This window comes from Phaseolus vulgaris, chromosome 8 (assembly GCF_051622355.1).
Source record: "Phaseolus vulgaris cultivar YP4 chromosome 8, ASM5162235v1, whole genome shotgun sequence".
In the NCBI taxonomy this organism is placed as follows: Eukaryota; Viridiplantae; Streptophyta; class Magnoliopsida; order Fabales; family Fabaceae; genus Phaseolus; species Phaseolus vulgaris.
In genome coordinates this window covers 53,832,817-53,852,989 of record NC_143505.1, presented here as the reverse complement: position 1 = coordinate 53,852,989, position 20,173 = coordinate 53,832,817, and the positions used below count along the sequence as shown (strand labels likewise).

At 27.7% G+C, this 20,173-nt stretch overlaps 1 protein-coding gene and 1 long non-coding RNA gene across 2 annotated transcripts; one reads left to right on the top strand and one right to left on the bottom strand.

The window, feature by feature from the left end:
• The first annotated feature begins 1,187 nt into the window (after positions 1-1,187).
• LOC137827197 (uncharacterized) lies at positions 1,188-2,435 on the top strand. Its single transcript, XR_011083680.2, has 2 exons — positions 1,188-1,606; positions 2,156-2,435. It is a non-coding gene; the product is annotated as an uncharacterized LOC137827197 (long non-coding RNA).
• A 6,689-nt stretch (positions 2,436-9,124) lies between these two features.
• On the bottom strand, positions 9,125-10,251 carry LOC137827196 (uncharacterized). The gene has a single exon (XM_068633427.1). The coding sequence runs from the start codon at positions 9,832-9,834 to the stop codon at positions 9,202-9,204; it is 633 nt and encodes a 210-aa protein (XP_068489528.1). The 5' UTR covers positions 9,835-10,251; the 3' UTR covers positions 9,125-9,201.
• Between the last annotated feature and the right edge of the window lie 9,922 nt (positions 10,252-20,173).

Below are 20,173 nucleotides of genomic sequence, written 5' to 3'. Positions count from 1 at the left end.
TAAATTAATTCAAAACAAAAATTATGAAACAATTGAACTGCTAATAATATAAAAAATTATTGTTTAATATTTTAAATTAAAATATATTTATAAAGTACAAATTCTTTACCTTTTAATTCCATTTATTTTCATCAAACTTGTTTCCACAGTTGCATAGGCAAGTATTATTGTTAAAGAAGTACACAAACAATTATACTTTAACCACTTCTTTCTCCTAGACTAATACATCAAATCATGAAATGTAATTAATTGATATATATTTATACAATACAATCAACTTTCAACTTTTTTCCTTACCTATTCATTCAAATCAACATATTTAAATTCACATAATCTGTGAATGAAAAGGTATTCAAGTTTGCCGAGACTCATTCATTCCCATTGCTAAATCATCTCATCCAAACTTACTATTTTTTATATTAATTACTTCTTTCTCCGCTGGTTCAGTTCAAAGATATTAAAAATGAAAGAAAATAAAAAATAAAAAAATATTTTTGTATAAATGTGCACATATCCAATTGAATATAAAGTTAGAGAAGATAGTGAAAAGAAAAATAATTATTAGAAAAATGAGAAAATGATTTATTTTATAGTTAGGTTTAAAAGTAATAATAGAATGATGAGTTAGTTATGGTAATGGTGTGGGGTGTGTAGTGGAAACCACCTAAGCTAAGGGAAAGAAGAGTAGGGTAGGTAGGGTAGGATAGAGTAGGATAGAGTAGGTTCAACAGTAGTGAGCAGAATAGATATTTAATAAATAAATAAATAAATGTTGAGTGGTTGTTGTGGAGAAAAGAAAAGGAAAGGTAACACAGATGACGAGGTACACTAACACTAGGCTGCCTCGAGCCCTGCAAAGGTCACACTACTCACAATTCAATCCAAATCTCAATCTGGGTACTTCTTGTTCTATGTTCCTCTTCCTGTTCTTCTTCTTGTCGTGTTTTTCATCTACTCACGCGCTTCTCTTTCTCCTTTTCATTCCCTGCGGGTCCCACTCCTCATTCACTCACTCACCCCATGCATACATCCACCCGGCGCGTGTTCTTTATCTTCTCTCCCTTATGCTCCTCCTCTTTCCAACATTCATCAATTTTCTTTTTATTTTTTATTATTATAATATTCTATTATAATAATTTTTATACCACTCCTGGTATAATAATACACATGCACTTGCTAGAAAACTTGGGCAACTCAAACGCCTGTCTCTTTCCTTGTCCATTGGTCTCTTCTTCCATGGAATGCATGCAGCAGATGCAACCAACCAACCAATCTTTTTTTTTTTTTTTTTTCCTTCCTTCAAGATGAAGATCTGAGAATATTGTTTAACTCTTGGGATTCAACTCTTCATCTACCATTCTACTACATTCTCCTTGAGATCTGAGTGATCAGTTAGGAAAAAAACAAATATATTTTCTGAGTCTTCATAACTTTGGATACCTTTCTCTCAAACAGTGGATCAGTGCAGAGTTTTGATCTTGCAAGAGTTTTAATTTTGTTTGGAATCATTCTAAGATGTGTTCATGTGACAAATTGAAAGTAAGGATGCTTTGTGTGGATCGATTTGCAGGTTTTTACCCTTGTTGTTGGAATATGTAACGACCAGGTATGTGCAGGTTTTGTTTTGTATTTCTTTACGTTAACAACACAGATAAAACTCTACTCTTGTTATTTTTTTTTTATTCAGACACAACTTGTATTTATAATATGGTTTGTTTAAGAAAATATTTAGTTGCATCTAGAAGACTAATTTATTAGTGGTTCGTTAGAAGTCTGAAATATCATATTACTAATTATTGTAACTTGTTTTTTACTGTAGATATACATACACATAATAAACATGGAGATGTTAATTAAGAAGGATTATAAAAATGGTTAATCATAAAACAAATTTAAAAGTAATTCAATGAATCATAACTCATAATTATGCATACACACATTATTTAATTAAATATTCTAAATTTTTTAATACATTCATAAACTCTTTCATATTCACATTTCACCTCTACAAATTGCAAAAATTTATTATCGCTTAATATCTTAATACATACGAACAAAAATTAATTAGTTATTATTTGACTAAAAATTATTAATAGAATCTAAAATTTAGTATCATAAAATACAACTTGTTTTATGAAGTTTTTTCCTATTACAGGTTAATGTTTGGTCTTGAATCGTTTCAAAGATACCCTTAGTGAATTTTTCGTTCTCTGAGTGATGTTTAGAATCATTATGTATGTATTCAATTTAATGATTCTTCTTTAGTTGGTAGTGTTGGGGAAGGCAGTAGGAGATAAACTCTTTATGATTTTAATTGTGTAGTTGAAAATATACTTTTGTTCATTCTTACTCTATATGAGGGTTGGACACTTCTTAAGTGGACCAATTTATTTTAGTTGTTTCTTGCTAATAAAAAAAATACAACTTGCCTAAAATATCATCCTATGTATCAAATATTTCTTATCTAAATCTATCAACATATTACTCAATTTATACTCATACGATGTAATCCCAATTAATACAACAATATTACTACAACACATCATTCTTTCATTGTTATCTTAAACTAACATATTAATCATTTAAGAAAGGAGATAATAAACATTAACTTTTTTTTTTGTAAAAGCTACAAAAATCAATACTTGAATGATATTTTATTAGAGGAAAAAAAAATGATTTAGTTTGCTAAGTGTTTCAAGGAACTTTGAAGAACCAAAACTTTTAGAGAAGATAAGATTAATTTGGTTTCTTACTCAATTGAGTTTTAAAAAAAATATTTGAGTGCTGAATCTAATGTTTTTCTATTTAAAACTATTCATCATGGTTCGAGTGAGGAATTCTATAGTGTGAATACCAAATAAAATGTTAAAGTTCTAACCTAACTTTTAAATTCCTACCACATACAAATCCCTCAAACCATGTCATCATCACTTGAAAGACATAATTACAAAATCAAATTGTTAACTGAATTGAGACAAAATAAAATAAAATTAACATATATTCATCAATGTACTCAAAATATTATTGTTTCTTGAAATGAAACATTCACTTCATTCATTTATAACATACTAAATAGTAGTCGTTCTTATTAAACAAGTAAAAGAATACTTTCTTTTCAATATGATGTTTTAAATCACATTTGTATTATTATATTATTTAATATTCTATTATACATGTTTTGAATTTAAGTTAGTAATATATGTTTGATGATAAAAGATACTTCATTTTGAGATGTAGTATCTAACTCGTTGTGCAACGAACTACAAAAGTATAGATAAAGGAAGACTTCGTTTAATGCTTTGTTTAATGGATTTTAAAGAAAAAACGAACCCAAGGCTATGTCTAATTCATTTTTTTTAAAAAACTGTGCAAAACAACTTCATCTAACGAAGTGGAGAGTTTTCTAATATGGTCAAACAATCCGAGTTTTAGAAAATAAAGTTTGCATGGAGAGCTTCATAACACAATTAGATGAACTATAGAAATATTAAGTTTGCATAAAGCACATGTTAAAATAATCACAAGTAAAACATGTTTCACTCATCTAAGTGTTTAAAGAAAATCACTATGAACTTTAGACCAACTAAATTAATATTATATCGTTGAGGTGTCAACAAATTAATTTGTATAATCTGTATATCACAACCCATAAACTCAAGTCCTTTTTCTTACAAAATTTAAGATAAACTTGATTAAGTTCTTTTTATTATACTCCATTAGCGAACTTCTAAATGTAATTTACAAAATTAATGTTTTTACAAATCACCTTGAGGGATTATCCTTTCAACATACATATCTCATGAAAAATGACCATCAAAACTTCCAATTCGTTGGAATCAAATTACAAGAATTAGAGTTTAAATCGAAATAAATGCATTCGTGTTAACTTTTGCTATAAGCAAAAGAAAAGAAAAGAAAACAAACAGATAAACAAAAGAAAGAGACATTGGAGTGACAATGACAAAACTCTAATATTCAAATAAAGGTTACATCTATTATATGTGTGTGACAATAAAGTGTTTTCTAACTTCGTTGCTTTGAAATATGTAGGTTTAATTATACGTACTTAGAGGTTTAATCTCGAAAATTTAAATAAGTAATATTTCATCAAGATAGAATAAGCTGATATTTGTTGGTAAAACTCTTTTATCTTAACTAGCCGGTGCAAAGTTAATTTAAACTTTTAACACATCAAATGATATATGTGTAAGAACAATAGATTATCTTTCTATTATGAAATTTATTTACATGATCCTTAATCCTCTACCATAATTAATGTCATATATCACTGTAAGAAAATTCTTGAATAGAAACCAATTTTAGAAAAAATAATAATAATTAGTTGCTATATTTACTAAATTAGAGACTATTTTTTTTCTAAATTAGTTTTTATTATTGATAAATAATTTTTAAATTCGTATCTAATTAGCTACCAAGATTTTTGCTACCAAATTTAGAATCTAAATAAATGGTAGTTAAATCTTGATAGTTAATTAGATACAAATTTAAAAACTATTTATCAATAATATAAACTAATTTATAAACCAATAATTTTTTTAGTCTTTAAAATAATTTTTAATTTATTCATTATAATAATAATTTTTTTAGTCTTTAAAATGATTTTTAATTTATTCATTATAATAATTAATTATTTTTTATTTCTAAAATTAGTTTCTATTTAGTGATTTTTTTTAATGTATATATCTTCACTTTTCACGTTTCAGATGTAACCAATACAATTTCCCATTTTAGATGGAACAAATACTATTTTATAATTACATTCACCATGCGACCTATGTTAAACCATTTTATAATATACCATTGAATTAATTCCTTTAGAAAATATACATTCAAGTTGTAATAAATAGTACAATAGATATACATAAATGTGTTTTTGTGTGGACAAACGTATTATTAAAAAATATGTCATGTAGAACTACATATGATAGATGTACAACTACATTTATTATAATTAAAATTTTGATCTGTTAGTATTTATCTACTCGATAAAATAAAAAAAATTTGAAGTTACCAATATAATTGAACTTCATCCTGTTATCAACATTTATAGAAATGCATGATAGTATTTAAAAAGGTAGAGGAAAGACATGAAGAAAGGTTGTATTTAATTGAGTGCAATGAGTTTTATATCTTAAACCAAACCAATGAAAAAGCATAGAAAGAATAGAATTGTAAGTGGATTTGTACTGAAACAATAAAGAATTTGTATGTACAATTACATTATTCTACATTGAGATAAGGTTGTTTTGTTGGGGAAGCAGAACATGTGGTTGGGCTAAAGTTGGGTCCATGAATAAGGCAAGAGAAGACAATGAAAAAAGGGCAGAATTGTTATGCATTAATCACCTAAACACTCTACTCTGTTCTACTCTATAAAGTCTAGTTTACATAATTGTTGCAGACAAAAAGGCTGAGCTTGTTTGCTTGACTCAGTGCAGACCCCCACACACACCTTCTCTCTCTTCTCTCTTATCATTCTTCAAATCTTCTCAAACTTAACCCTAAACTAGGTCTCATCTAACCATGCTTAATGAGTTTAACCTAATCTTGCATTTTAATGATTCTTTTATGTCTTGGTCATTTTTTATCATGCAACATTTGAAGCTTATTTCTCTAAAACTAAAAAAAGACAAGGAAAAAGGTTGTCTCATCTGAAATTGTGAAAAATAGTAAAAAATTGTTGTGTTATGGTTCTGAGTTTGATGATGGTAGAATTGACAGTGGCACTTGTACTTCAATTGTTTTGGATGTGTTGGTGATGGGGGACTCCAACACTGACCTAAAAAAAGTACATCTATGGTTGAGTTGCTCAAACTCCTTCATTTTCCTCCATACAAACTTCCATGTTTTCATTATTACATTGAGACTCAAACACTCAACTGGGCTTTGATTAAATTTAGTTGCTTTCGTCAACAGTTAACAAATTGGGCCCTTCAACCACTTCTTTTAGTCCAATTTGTATATCAAATGGATTGTTTCTTCCTGCACCTCCATAATTTCTCTTGCACCCCATCCTTTTAAAATATAAAAAATACCCTTTATTTTATTGATGTTTTCCTTTTTGGAAGGAGTGATTGAACAAATTCAAATAATAGAATTCAAAAGATATTTTTGGATTGTAAGTCCCTTTTGAATTCTATATTTTAGAGTGTGTTTCTTTAAAAAAAAATATATTTCAGATTATGGAATCCGAGAGCTTATAAAATGTGAAAGGTAAAATACTTTACTAATTTTGTAATCCAAAAAATTATTTTTTTAAAGAAAAAAAAATCCGAATTGAAGAATTCAAAAAGGTACTTTCCGATTTATATTTGAGAATGTATTTTTTTTAAAGAAAAATATATATTTTGGATTATAAAATTTGAAAGATATTTTTCTATCCAAAAAGAATTTTAAGATTCTACAATTGGAGAGGTGTAAATAGAAAATAATACATTTTTGGAATCTCAAATATATTTTTTAAGGAAAAATGGTTTTTTCACATGATAAATGGGCTATCAAAACTTTCACTACAAGAAAATCATTAAATAATAATTAAATTTAGAAACAAAAATAATTAGTCTTAAATTAGATACTATTTCATAGACTAAAAAATTATTGGTATCTAAAGTAATTTCTATTACTAATAAACATTTATAAAATAGTTTATAAATTAGTTACCAAACTTTTATCTACTAATATTTTAGATTATAAAATATTTTTAAAAATACTGAATATAAAGTAGTTAATAGATAAACTTGTTAGCTAATGATTGCATATCAATTTAAAAGTTACTTTATAAATTTTTATTAACAATAAAAAATATTTTAGATACTAATAATTTTTTTAATTTATAAAATAATCTCTAATTTAATTAATATAATAATTAATTATTTTAATTTTTAAAATTATTTTGTATTTAATAATTTTTTTTTAATGTTGAATAATTTGATTCTGGCTCATAATTTCTTTTACTTCATTTCACTGTCCCACTTCTCAGTTTTTTAAAAAAGGTTTAAGACTTTTATATACAAAACACAATAATTTATATACACAATAAAAAATGTGGAAATTACAAAATAATTAGTAGGATAATGCAAAATTAATTTTATGAGGAATAAAATATCGGATTTTTTATATAATAAAATAATCACTTCTAATTTAGTAATATCAAGTATATAACTCAATATAAGGTAATTAAACGTGGTTATATATATAGTGTCAAAATTTCTAGTGTGTCAAGTTAGTTCGTCTCATCCCATTATCCCATTTTTAACAGGATAATATATAGTAGTGTATATTTAAAGTTAATTATAATTAACAACTAACAAACCTACCTAACTATGTCTTCTAAAGTTGTTTTATGGTTTTATTTTATTTACACTAATTTTATTATATTGAAAATTAAAAAAGTAGTAAATTTGTATTATAATGTTAAACCATAAAAAAGTTATACAATTTATTTACAAATATAAAAAAAAATTATGAATATAATGACAATAATTTGCAACATATTTCTCTATTTTCTATTTCACAAATTTTCATTATTAAATGTTCAATAAAGTTTTGTAAGAAAATTTGTTTAAAATAACAATTTTATTATAAAAAATCGTAAAAACTATCCAAATTAAACTAAAACATTCATTTAGTTTAATTAGAATTATAATTAAGATGACTATTTAATAAAAAATAATCAATTTAAGTCAAAATTAAGGGTATTGTGAGCTGTAAGTATTGAACTATGGAAAATTGTATAACTCTACACTTAATCAATTATATGTTTGTTTAGGAAAAATAATCGAAACAAGTCTCAAAGTCCACCCATTTGTTATTATAGCCAGTAACCAGTAACAATTGGGGTCAAAATTAAGGTTATGTCATGGACGATAAATAGGTTTTGTGTTTTCTTTGTTTTATTATAATTAAAGGAAGATATTATTGAGGATTAGTAGCTGCGGCCAAAATGAAGAAGATAACAGTGTTAATTAAGGACTAAACTAGGAGGCCCTTTTACATACATTTCTGTTAGCCTTTAACAATGGCCAATTAAAGGGAAATAACTAAAAATTCTTCAGTTTTTTTGTCTGCAAAATATTAAGAAAATTAAAGGAGATACCCCTTATATAAAACCAATAATTAGCTAACCTAATGAGCATGTAACAATAAAGTACAAGCCAGATAAAAACTGCATGATAAGTCCCTGTATAACCATCTAACAAAGCCTATGCTTCTAAAGGGGACTTGAAAAATTCTTCAGTTGTTAAGTTCCTTTCAGATATTTATTATTTTGGACCCTCTATACTAAGGTAAACTGCTACTTTGCTACTTAAGTCTAGGGGGGTGTAGTGCTGGAATATTTTTAGAATCTATATATTTTGGAAAGGGAATTTTGGAACTTATGTGTGTAAGGAATTGTAAAGGTTTTTGGTGAAGTAATTAAATTATGTAGAATTTGCTGCATAATTTGTCATGAAAAGTGTGCTATTGAAGCCTAGGTTCAGATAAGTTTGTTGTTTTGTTATGCTTCTTGGATTGTATTATATAAGGATTGAGGTAAATCATGAAATATCTTTTTTTAATTTATTTATTTTTGCTGATAATTACTATTGTATATGAAGGTGTGTGTACATATATATACACAGACATTAGGCACATTCATGTCTTACCTTGTTGCTTCCACTCACACCAGTATATGCTGATCTGTATGTAACATATAGCTACATAAAAATTGGATAAAATAGACGAAATAGATGACATAATAAAATCCATAATTAGTTTATATTTACAATAAATAAGAAGAGACAGGAGAAAAATAGAGTGAAATGTAATAATATGATAGAGGAAAGAAGATAAAGAATTTGTAATCTTTAATCTCAATTTTTTAAACTAATCTGCAGCAAAAAAAATTCAACTTGCAGTACCTATAATACAAATGAATATGTAGTTAGTATAGTACACAGTGTATAAAATATTTAAACACGACTCAGAATCACGGAGCAATTATTGCAAGTTTAGTCCATAAGTTGAAGCTTCTCGGCTTTGTAAGAAAAGTACTTAACACAGGTCTAGAAAAAGTGAAAAAGAAACACCCATTTCTCAAAATTGTAAAATGAATGAGGAAAAGTTATGGCCAGAAATATAATTAATCTGTATATGGTCTATAAATGAGTGTACAATCTGGTGTTAATAATCAAGAATGAACTATCTAGTAAAAAATTCAGCAGGCTTTTCTTTTTCTTTCCACTCAATGAATCTGCATGGCGAAAACCTAATCCTGTATTCGGAAATGGTTTCAAGCTTAGGAGACCAGACCTGATCCTTAGACTTCACAAGCTGTTCATAGTGCTTTTGCAGCTCAGGAGTGCTGCAGAGGAAGCTGGAGGGGCTACCAATATTCTCTTTGTCTCCACCATTAATGAGGCGAGTGATGAACTCGGGCGTGACCTTGATAACCATTCTTCCATCAGAATCCTTCAAGTACTGAAAAGGGCACGCCCCAAACTTGATCGGGGATTTGTTAGGGCAAGATCCAAAGGCTGATATGGAGGCCACTGAGAGGGTGTTGCATGCAAAACGATCGATGGGGAGAACGAAGTAGGTTTGGCCTGGCATGAGTTGATCGTCTATGGAGAGAGCAGGGATAGGGTGTCCAATGAAGAAAGAGTCTGCATGGCACACCATCATTTCAGGAAACTCGAACATGATCTCACCAGCTATGTGTTTCCCCTTCAGGGATCTTGATGTGCCTCCTTCCCAGAATACGAGTTTCACAGACTTTTTTGATGAACAGTTGTTGCTGCGGTGAAAGCATGGAGTCTTCATTACATTTCCCATTTGAACACAGAGAAAGAGAGTGGTTGGGTTTTGAGAGAAGAAGGATATATATAGAGAAATTGATAATGTTGACTTTGGATAAAATAACGTGGTCCTTTCTTTAATATACTTTAATGTTTTTGGAAGAACTACAAAGTTTGATGGGGTCGATGGTCTGGTCAGCGATGCCGGCGTTGAAAAATTCACTTTCCAGCGTGATCGATGTGGGGCGCTTTCGGAACACACACTCTTGTGTTCCAACCCTTACGCTATTGGCTCGGACACTCCTTTTAAATGGTGTGTCGGTGTTTGATACTCGTGTCGGATACCGACACTCATATGACACCTGTAGGATATGTATTCGTAAAGTATTCAATTCAAAAAATATTTGTTAGATTTATGACAATTCTAGTATGGTTCTACCACAATTTTAAAAAGGAAAAATATATTAATTTTCTCAAAATTCAAATTTTATTGTATAAATTTTATTATGATTATAAAACTAAGAAACAAATCATTCTTAACCAGTCATAAAAAACATATTTCCACTACAAAAAATAATCTGGAACATACTTGTACACATAAATCTTTATTGTCAATTTATATAATTTATAATTATATAATATATAGATCCGTGTCCCATATCCTACATTTTAAAAATTTTACATATCTTTATATCTGTATTCGTTTTGTTTTAGATATCTTTATATCCGTGTCCGTTTTGTATTAGTGCCCATCTATCCTAAATGGCCCTTACATAGCAACTTCACAACCTTAATTAACCTCAGATCGTGTTCCTTGTTTGTAGTACTATTAGATTCAAACCTAAAAAGTTGTTTACCTTTTTCTTCACCCATCAATATCATAACATGGTTTTACCCCTTCTGGCGTAAAGAGTAGGTCACGTACTCTGATATTTTTAGTCTTGTCACAAAAAAAATAAAAAAATACTGGGTGATAAAAACTAAACTATTATTTACATTTTTTTATGTGCAAACTATTATTTGCATACTATAGTTTCAAACAATATTTATAATTTACGGAAATTATTTATTATGTGGGGTATAGATACTTATAGAGAATATGGTTTAGTAAGGCTGACAAATCTCCTAATAAAGACCTAAAAGAAATAAATAGAAAAACGTTGAAAAATCTTGCTTTTATGTGAATAAATGCATTTGAATATTGTGTACTTACGGTCCAGCTTGGGGCCAGAGTACTTTACACATTCAAAGACTGGTAATTTGTTTGGTGAAATATCTTTTTTTTTCATATATGATAATACAAAATTAATTTTTTTATATTTAATTTCAATTTTTTATTTTCTAGATATTTATAATAAGAAAACTATTGAATTGATCTTTAAATATTTCTTTTATAACAATGAATATACAATGTGTATTATATTATAATATAATAACATTCATATCAATCATAAAATAATGAATCAGAAAAAAAAATATTTAACTATACTTTTTACAACTTAAAAAATAATGGATAAAAGATCGTAATTGTTCTTTTTTAATAGTAAAGAACAAAATTAATAACATGGATATTTTTGAGATATTTCAACTCAATTATGTTTATGGGTGGAATATTAGACTAGCACCCTATCTTTCCTTTATTATTACATTTCTAAATTCATGTGAGAACTTAGAATATCATTCCATGAGTAATAATTATGACAAGATCAATATTAACTAGCTATCTGACCAAACATCAGCTAGAAGAAGAAGCCTTGTTCTTCATTGCGAGAATGGTGGTGTCGTATTTTTTGTTTTTAGAAAATTAGTTAATTTTGTTCATGTCAAACCATATCAATTGATACTATGTTTAAGTGTTGTTTTGCAGGTTTTGTGAATGTGACTCGAAGTTAAAAGTTTCATTTTTTTTTTATAAAAGTTTGAGCACCGCTCAAATGTTATTTTAATTTAATTAATTTTTTGTCGATAAAAATGAATATGGTTCCTTTCTAAGAGCTTAATATCATATTAAAAGTAAATTTTAAAACTAATTCAAATTTATAAAATCAACTTGTAAAAGTGAGGTTATTTATAAACTATTAAATATTGTAATCATTGATCTCCAAAATTCTATTATGCATAAATTTTGTCATTCTAAAAAATGACTATATTACTTTGCTTCCATATATTTTATAACACCGCAACATATTTAATTCCCTTTCGTATTGAATTGTGTAGGGCAAAAGTGATTGAAGTGTGTCTTTGTTTGACAGCCTGGTGCATTGTTAAATAACGTGTATTGATTTTGTCAAAAAAAATCATATACAACTTAGCAAATTAGCGAATTCTCTGTTTATGTTCACTTTAATATAAAATAAAGTTAAATTATATTTTTATTACAAAAATTAATATTGATCTTTTGCAGTTCACAGAGTAATTAAAATAGTAGTTGATAACTAAAGCAGTTTAATCCAAGAATCAAACCTGCATTTTCTTCTTCATCTCACTACTTAAAACTAAAGTAACACGTAACATGTTGATTTTTGATAGAGAAATTTAATGATTATCCAACGACCAAGTAAGCAATTATTTTAATTTGTATAAAATTAAGCACCTAATCTGTTTGATTTGTGGCAACGTCACCGAATATATGAACGAACGGAATCGAAATGATCCACGAGGAACCTAAGTTTGAATTGTTTGATTGTATCGTATTAAAAATGTATTGATTTGATGTATTAACCCAACTAATTCATTTAATATTCATAATTTTAAGGAGTGACTAATATTTCAAATTGGTTTGGTTTTTCTTGTTCTGGGAAACAGTGTAAGTCACTCAAAGCCACAAGTTCCCTTCGTCATAGGTTGATATTAAATCCCAAACCACGATGTCGGTTTATGACCATTCTTGTGACTTTCACGTGTCAATTTGCTGCTTTTTTTTTATTACATTCAAAGTCAAATATTATTCATCATTCGTGTACCAATCTTATGTGTCTTCTATAAATCTAATACTATAATCTGTTAAAAAAAAACATAATCTTAAAAGTTTAACAGTGTTAGAAGTCTACTTTGTAATAAACAATTTTTCCTTGAAACATTTTAAACAAAGTGTAAAATCAGAATGTCTCATCTTGTGATTAAAGATATAATTTTATTTTTAAAATTATATAACTATTAATAAATGCCTTGTTTATTGAAGAAAGGGGAAAATATAATGTGGATGTGATAGTGAATATTGAAATAGTTGTGTTGTTTGAAGTAATGAAAACTAAAATGGGAAAAGTTAATAAGGAGAAATGTTCAAAAGTTGCATCTGAGTAAAATTAGGTTATCTTGAGGGCTCTATAAAGAGCTGACTTTTACATTGTCAATGGAACATCTGAAAAACAATGGTTACATATATGTTTTTAAGGAAGAAATAGTGTTCTCACTAACACATTCATGTATCTCACGTTCTTTCTTCATTGACTATGTAACTTGTAAGATTCAGGGGAGAAGAAAAAAACTCCATGTTGAAGAAGAGAAAAGATACAAAGGAGTACCACTAGCTATTAGATAAAGAGACTAAAATAATCTTGATTAGCTATTCGTCATATGAGAAAAATACATTCACAAATTTAGCCAAGATAATAAAATAATGTTAAATGCTTTGTTACATTTTGGTTTTGCAAATATTGTAACGGTGTATTTTAACCTCTCAAGTTTCAATTATACAAATTGAGATACTCAAGAAAATGCTATGATTTTAGGCCTTTTCATCAAATTTTTATTAACAATTTAAAAAAATAGATTAAAAAAATCATTAAATAAAATTAATTTTAAAGACAAAAACAAGAAGTTACTATATTTACTAAATTAGATATTTAAGATTAAAAAATATTGGTATCTAAATTAGTTTATTTTATTAATAAATAATTTTTAAATTGATATTTAATTAACTATCAACTTTAGAATCTAAATAATTGATAGTTAATTATATAGTAATTTAAAAACTATTTAGTATATACCAATATTTTTTAATCTCTAAAATAATGTCTAATTTAATTAATATAGTAACTAATTATTTTTTTTTCTAAAATTTTATTTAATGTTTTTTTTAATAGTGTAAGATGACATATTAAAAAAAATGATATAATAATAAAACTATGTTATGCACGTAGTGTTTATACAATCATGTGCAATGTAAAACTCTGCAGGTTGTCCCTTCTTTACATAGGGAGGAAAATGTTGTCCCCCTTTTAAGAACAATACCCCTTCTTTAAGCACAATACATAGGGAGGAATTTTTCTTGTGTTGTATGCTTTTAGGTTAAATATGTTGAACAAAGGAGACTAACAAACCCTTAATTTTTTTTTTGTCTTTTTACATTGTTTGACATATATATTGATGTATTGATTATTAAGTATAATGAAGGAATAAAAAATGTTATATAGGTTAGTGTGCACATTACTTATCACATCAATATTCAATGTGACTTTAAGAAATTTAATGAAATTTTTTTTTATCAACAATGAATAAATTGAATAGAAATAAACATTTGAGGGGTGCTCCAACCCTTATACAGGACAACTTAGTACCAACACAAACTTAAAACCCTCCCAAATAAAGTTTGAACCCTATATTAATTATCTTTTCAAATTCCTACCTTCCTCACGGAGGCTCCCATGACACATTATAACTCAAAAAAACAAATAAAACACCAAAAAAGCCAATTCCTAGTCCAATATACTAAAGGCTTAGCCTATGTAGTAACATTAATACTCCACATGCATTCCCTCACTAGCTTCAACATCATAGTAATAAACAATGTTTATGTTGTACTTTTTTTCCCAGCTACACAATTATATTCCAATCTACTTCGTTATGTAGTCCTTTCTTTAATTTCCTCTCTCAACACCTACCTTGCTAATCTTGACTGACGGTCTCCCGCCGTTAAACCTTCTCCACCCTTTAATTATCCAATGTTTCATTTGCACCTTTAAGTCACTATTGCACCCACCACAAACCCACTCGCTAAAAAAGGTCTTCCTCCATCAACAGTTGTACACATTCACATATTCCCTGCAAAAAAACTACTACTATAAACCCTAATTGTGCCCTCCTTCCACGTGTGCCACGAGTCTTACTACATCTTCAACTCCCCACACCACAAATTCTCCCCACTTTTGGCCGCCACTTGCAACACACACCAAACTTTCCCCTTATCTAGGATTGGACAGATTTTTAGGACACCACAACAAAGAAGTTATGATTTTTTTATATAACTCATACATGTCATGGGATTCCATATAGTGTACTTTACCATTTTTAAAAATACACTTATTCCTATGTTTCCAAATCTCACAAACTACTGAAATCCATATTCCCCCCAAACTCTATTAATCGCTCCACTCCTACCTGACATTCTAAAATGCATAAAATGTTGTTTTGCTTCACAAAAATTATCTGTTAACACTCCCAGCTAGGTGTAACACAAACCTCATACTAGTTAGGCTACCCTACAATTAAAGAACAAGTGATTCATTGTCTCGTCTTCCTCACCACACAGGGGATATAAATTACTTGTCATGACTATACCACACCTTCTCAAATTATCCCTTGTGGGTAGCCTATTTTGCATGGATCTCCAAGCTGTTATCTGTGTTGGGGGGCGGGTGTTTTTCTTCCACAAGTCTTTAAACAAGAGTACATTCTCACCCTAGGTCTCATTCCTTAATATACTATATGATGTTTTAACCATATATCCCACTAAATCCCCCACTTCCCATATCCATATATATTCTTTGCCCTTGCCCTCCTCAAGCCCCCTTTACTATCTAACATTTGCATCAATTGTGCAACCTGCCTCATTTTCCAAACAAACAAATTTCTCCTCCATACTCACCTACCATTAATCCAACATCCAACTTGCTTAATATTATCATATTTGTTTATGGATAAGGAGAAAAGTCTTGGGAATTTAACCTTTAATTCTTCCTTCTCCACCCACTTATCATCCCAACACCTTACACTCATCCAATTACCTAACCTCCATGTGCCATTACCTTCAAAGTCATGGCACCATTCCTCCAATTTCCAGTTTCTCTTCAAATCCCTCCTCCAAAGAGAATCCCTTCTTTTTATATGTTAATTCTTCAAATTCCTCCACCCCCGTATTTAGAATTCATTATCTCCTTCCATAGCCCACTCCTCTTCGTTTTGATACGTCAAATTCATTTTCCTACTAGAGCACAATTGAACAATCTAATGTCAATAACACCTAACCCACCTTGCTCTCTTGACTTTCACACATTTTCCCATGATGGCCATGAATTCTCCTACTATATGAATCTCAGCCCCATAAGAACTTTCATTGAATCTATTTTAGATTTCCCATCACCATCACATGCATGTAATATAAAGACAAGTAAAATAACGGTATGGACGTAAGTACAAACTTGAGTAAACAAATTATGTCTGTCATAGACAAAATTTTACCTTTCCACTTACCTAACCATCTCCTTACCTTTTCTAGCATTACCTCCCAGAAGTCACACCTTTTGTGATTTCCCTCAATAGTTATTCCAAGATAAGTAAACTATATTCTCATTATGTCACAGTTAAGAACAGATACATAACTCTCCAGCATACTATTACCAACCCCTACTCCACTAATTCTATTTTTCGCACAGTTAACTTTAAGATCAAATGCAAGTCCAAAACACTTCAAAATTATTTTTACAGCAATAACATTTTTGTTATTAGGTTTAGGATAGAAGACAAATAAAAACAAAATATAATTACATATATCTATGGACAAACAAGCAATTAAACCTAAAATAAAAATTTGCTTAATTTAAATATATAAAAGATATACGAAGTTTTGATTTGTTGAGATTTTCACAGGGAAGAATCAAGGTAAAAATAAACTAATTGAGACAATTCATACCCATAATTATCACTAGGACCGATGCCTCTTTATTTTTATAAATCCAAATAAAATAGCATAAGAGAAAGATAAACGAAAAGAGCTCGAAAGCCAAATAAAATATAGATATACATATAAAAAAAAACTGAGAATATATAAAAGATTTACCATCCTTTAAAAAGAGAAAAATGAAAAATTTAGAAAGTGATTTAAAAAATAAGACTGTGTACTTGTATAGATCAAAAGTGAATATTTTTTGTTTTACGACTATGGATTAAAAAAGTTGTAGTAATTGTGAAAAATGTTTGTAATAAGTTGTAGAAAATGTTTGTAATAAGTTGTAGAAAAGTTGCAATGATAGTGTGGTCTCTTGCAGATTACTAACAATGTGGCAGTTGGAAACTTTATTATTTTATTAAGACAGGTGAGTAGTGTAGACTAGTTGCAGTAGTCGTAGACTTTTCTTTTGCAATATAAATTTCAGAACCACTTTTTTTATTTATTTTTCAAATCATGATTTCGACACATGATACTTTATTTTTTTTTTAGCATTAATCATTGTTCTTAAATTGTTGAATATTCCATCAAAGTTCAAAACCGTTTTTCAGGACAAATCCTTTGACTCCCTTTTCCAGTTTTTAGTTTTTTTTAGCTTGTTGTGTATGATGAATAAGAATATAATATATAATATATCTATGTATATCTATATCTCCAAGAATTTTCCATTTTAATATTATAAGATTGCATGACAAATATGAGGTTATAATTACTTGCTTGCACCATTTTGTAATAACTATTCTTGTCATAATCAGTTATATGGAAAATCAAAAGTAATGCTAACAACATTTTTGTAAGTTACCTAAAAAGACAAATATATTTTAAACATAATTCGAATATAGTTGGTTGTGTCTTTGGATTTTTAAATAAATTTAAAACATCATTCTAATTATACTTGTCGTAAGATAGGTTTTTTATTTTTATTTTAATAAAATTGAGCACGGGTATATTAGAATGGGAATAATATAAATGTATGAACATTCGAGTTGAGTGTCGTATGATTCACACTTTAGCAAGTTAGTTTATTTTTAGCCATCTTCGTGTACAAATAGACAATTCAAATCTGTATCCATAAATAATGGCGTGTACCCAATCTTTTTAATTGCTTTTAAATAAAGATTACTATTCGTTTTTAAATTGTTAAAGGAATTTATTACATTCACATTTTTTTTATATCATATTAATCGGTTTTAGTTGTTTAAGAAATATGATATCATATACCTAATTAAAACATTTTCTCAAACCCTAACGTAGTTTTTTTTATAAGTAATAACAAATAAATAAATGGAAACCAATTCTGGAGTGATCCAACTCTTTTACAAGAACACATAGAATCCAACTCCTAACTTGACATGCAAAACCGTCGGATAAAGGACCAACTAAACCAAGCGCTAACTAACTTTACTGAATCAGTCGTATACAAATCAAAGGATTCAGAACCCAACAGAAGTAGGAAAAATAAACTTCGCGGGATTTTGCAGCAATCCAAGACCACACATTTACTTGCGTCGAGGCAAAAACTTCTAACACATCTGTCACTCCTCCATTGAAAATATGCTTCCAAATTTCAACTTAATTTAATTTTGCAACTAAAATCAAAACACATATTAACATTATAACTTTCTAATTTAATTCATTAAAGAGGAGATAAGTGAAAAAAAGTATGGCCCATATACATTAAATAAATTAAGCAACAAATTCTTGATTTAAGTGCAACTCTTCTGATTACTATATTTAATTTTTTCTATCACATTTTTATATGTGAACATTAAAATCAATTAGTTATTGAAATATTGTAAAAGATATATTACTTTTATTTATTCAAATCCTGTATATTTTTCAGTTTTCTAATTTTAAATACTTTAAAAAAATCTTACAATTATTTCAAATCTTATAAATGTACAAAATTATTTTTAATTTTTTTAAACTTGTATGATTAAAATTTATTAACATTAAAATTATAAAATATTACTCATAAAAGTATTTAAAAATTATGAGTCATCACATTCATGCATATATTCTTTTAAAATCTATACAATTAATCTATGCTAAAATAATTTATTTTATTTAAATTACATAAATCTCCTGTGATTTTTTCAAATTATACTGACATTACAGATATTTTTAAAATTCCACAGAGGTAGATCTTCTGTTTTAAAAACATTACATTATTTCATTTTTCTTTTACCACTGCACCTTTTTAAAGAAGAACATTGTAATTATAAAAAAAATTAGTAATTTGAAAAAACTTTAGGAAATTTCAATGTAATTTATTTTTATTTTGAAATCTTAATTCAACATAAACTTCATAGATGGATTATTTTATAAATTCAATACACCTCACAGATTTTAAATTTCTCACTGTACTTTTCACCAAACAATAAAACAAATTTGCATATGTTTTAAACATCATAAATGAGTGTGTCAAGGCAAAGTTTTCGATTATAGTTTGAAAAATACTTTTACTAATTCTAATACATAATTGTGAATTTTGATACAGAAATAAAAGAACAAGAACCTGTTAATGTAAAAGTAAATATAATGTAAAATCTATTTTAATTTCAATTTGAACATGCATTTGATAATTTTATGGGATATTAGTTTGACAAAATATCTTATATATATCATCAAAGTAATTATAATTACCAACATGACTTTCACCATTTTTTTTTTATCCGTAACTCTTAAAATTTTTCTACATATATTCAACACACTTATTTTACTGCTATTAATTTTCTAATTTTATAACAAGTATTTGTCACTATTAAGGGTACATCTCATCAAATTCTTAAAAGTCTAAGATGTTTCGACAAGATATTTCACTGACGATGTTCTTCCTAATATTATAATTACCATTAAAAATGAATATATTGTAAAGTTTATTTTAATTTCAATTTAAACATGCATTTGATCATTTTCTCGAGATATTAGTTTAACAAAATAACCTATATATCATCAAGAAAAATTGTGACTAAATAATAAATATGTTATTCTAAAAGTTTTTCAACATTCATTTAATAATACTTAGCCGTGATAACATATTAACATATTGAAAGAATAATTACATTAGTTATATAAATTAATATGGTCTTCTAATCCTTTTTCTAATATAATGTTTTCTGTCACATTTTTATAATTATATTTAGATTGTTTTTAACAATAGGAACACATTCCTTTCTTCTTACTTCTATCTATCTTACATGGTTTAGGATTTCTCAATCTTATCACAAAGGCACTAAATATAATTACAAAATAACTCTTCAAGTTAGAATCAACAATTCAATAACATCAAAACCTCACTGAGAAATTCTTGAAACAATTCTTCTACATGGCAGCATAAGAAACCATTGATAACACAATAAAGGAATAATTAACTTAATTATATCAATCTAGAAACCAATTAACAATAATAGAAACTAATTTAGAAATC

Coding starts and splice junctions, on each gene's coding strand:
- LOC137827196 (XM_068633427.1), bottom strand. CDS start 9,834: ATGGGAAATGTAATGAAGACTCCATGCTTTCACCGCAGCAACAACTGT.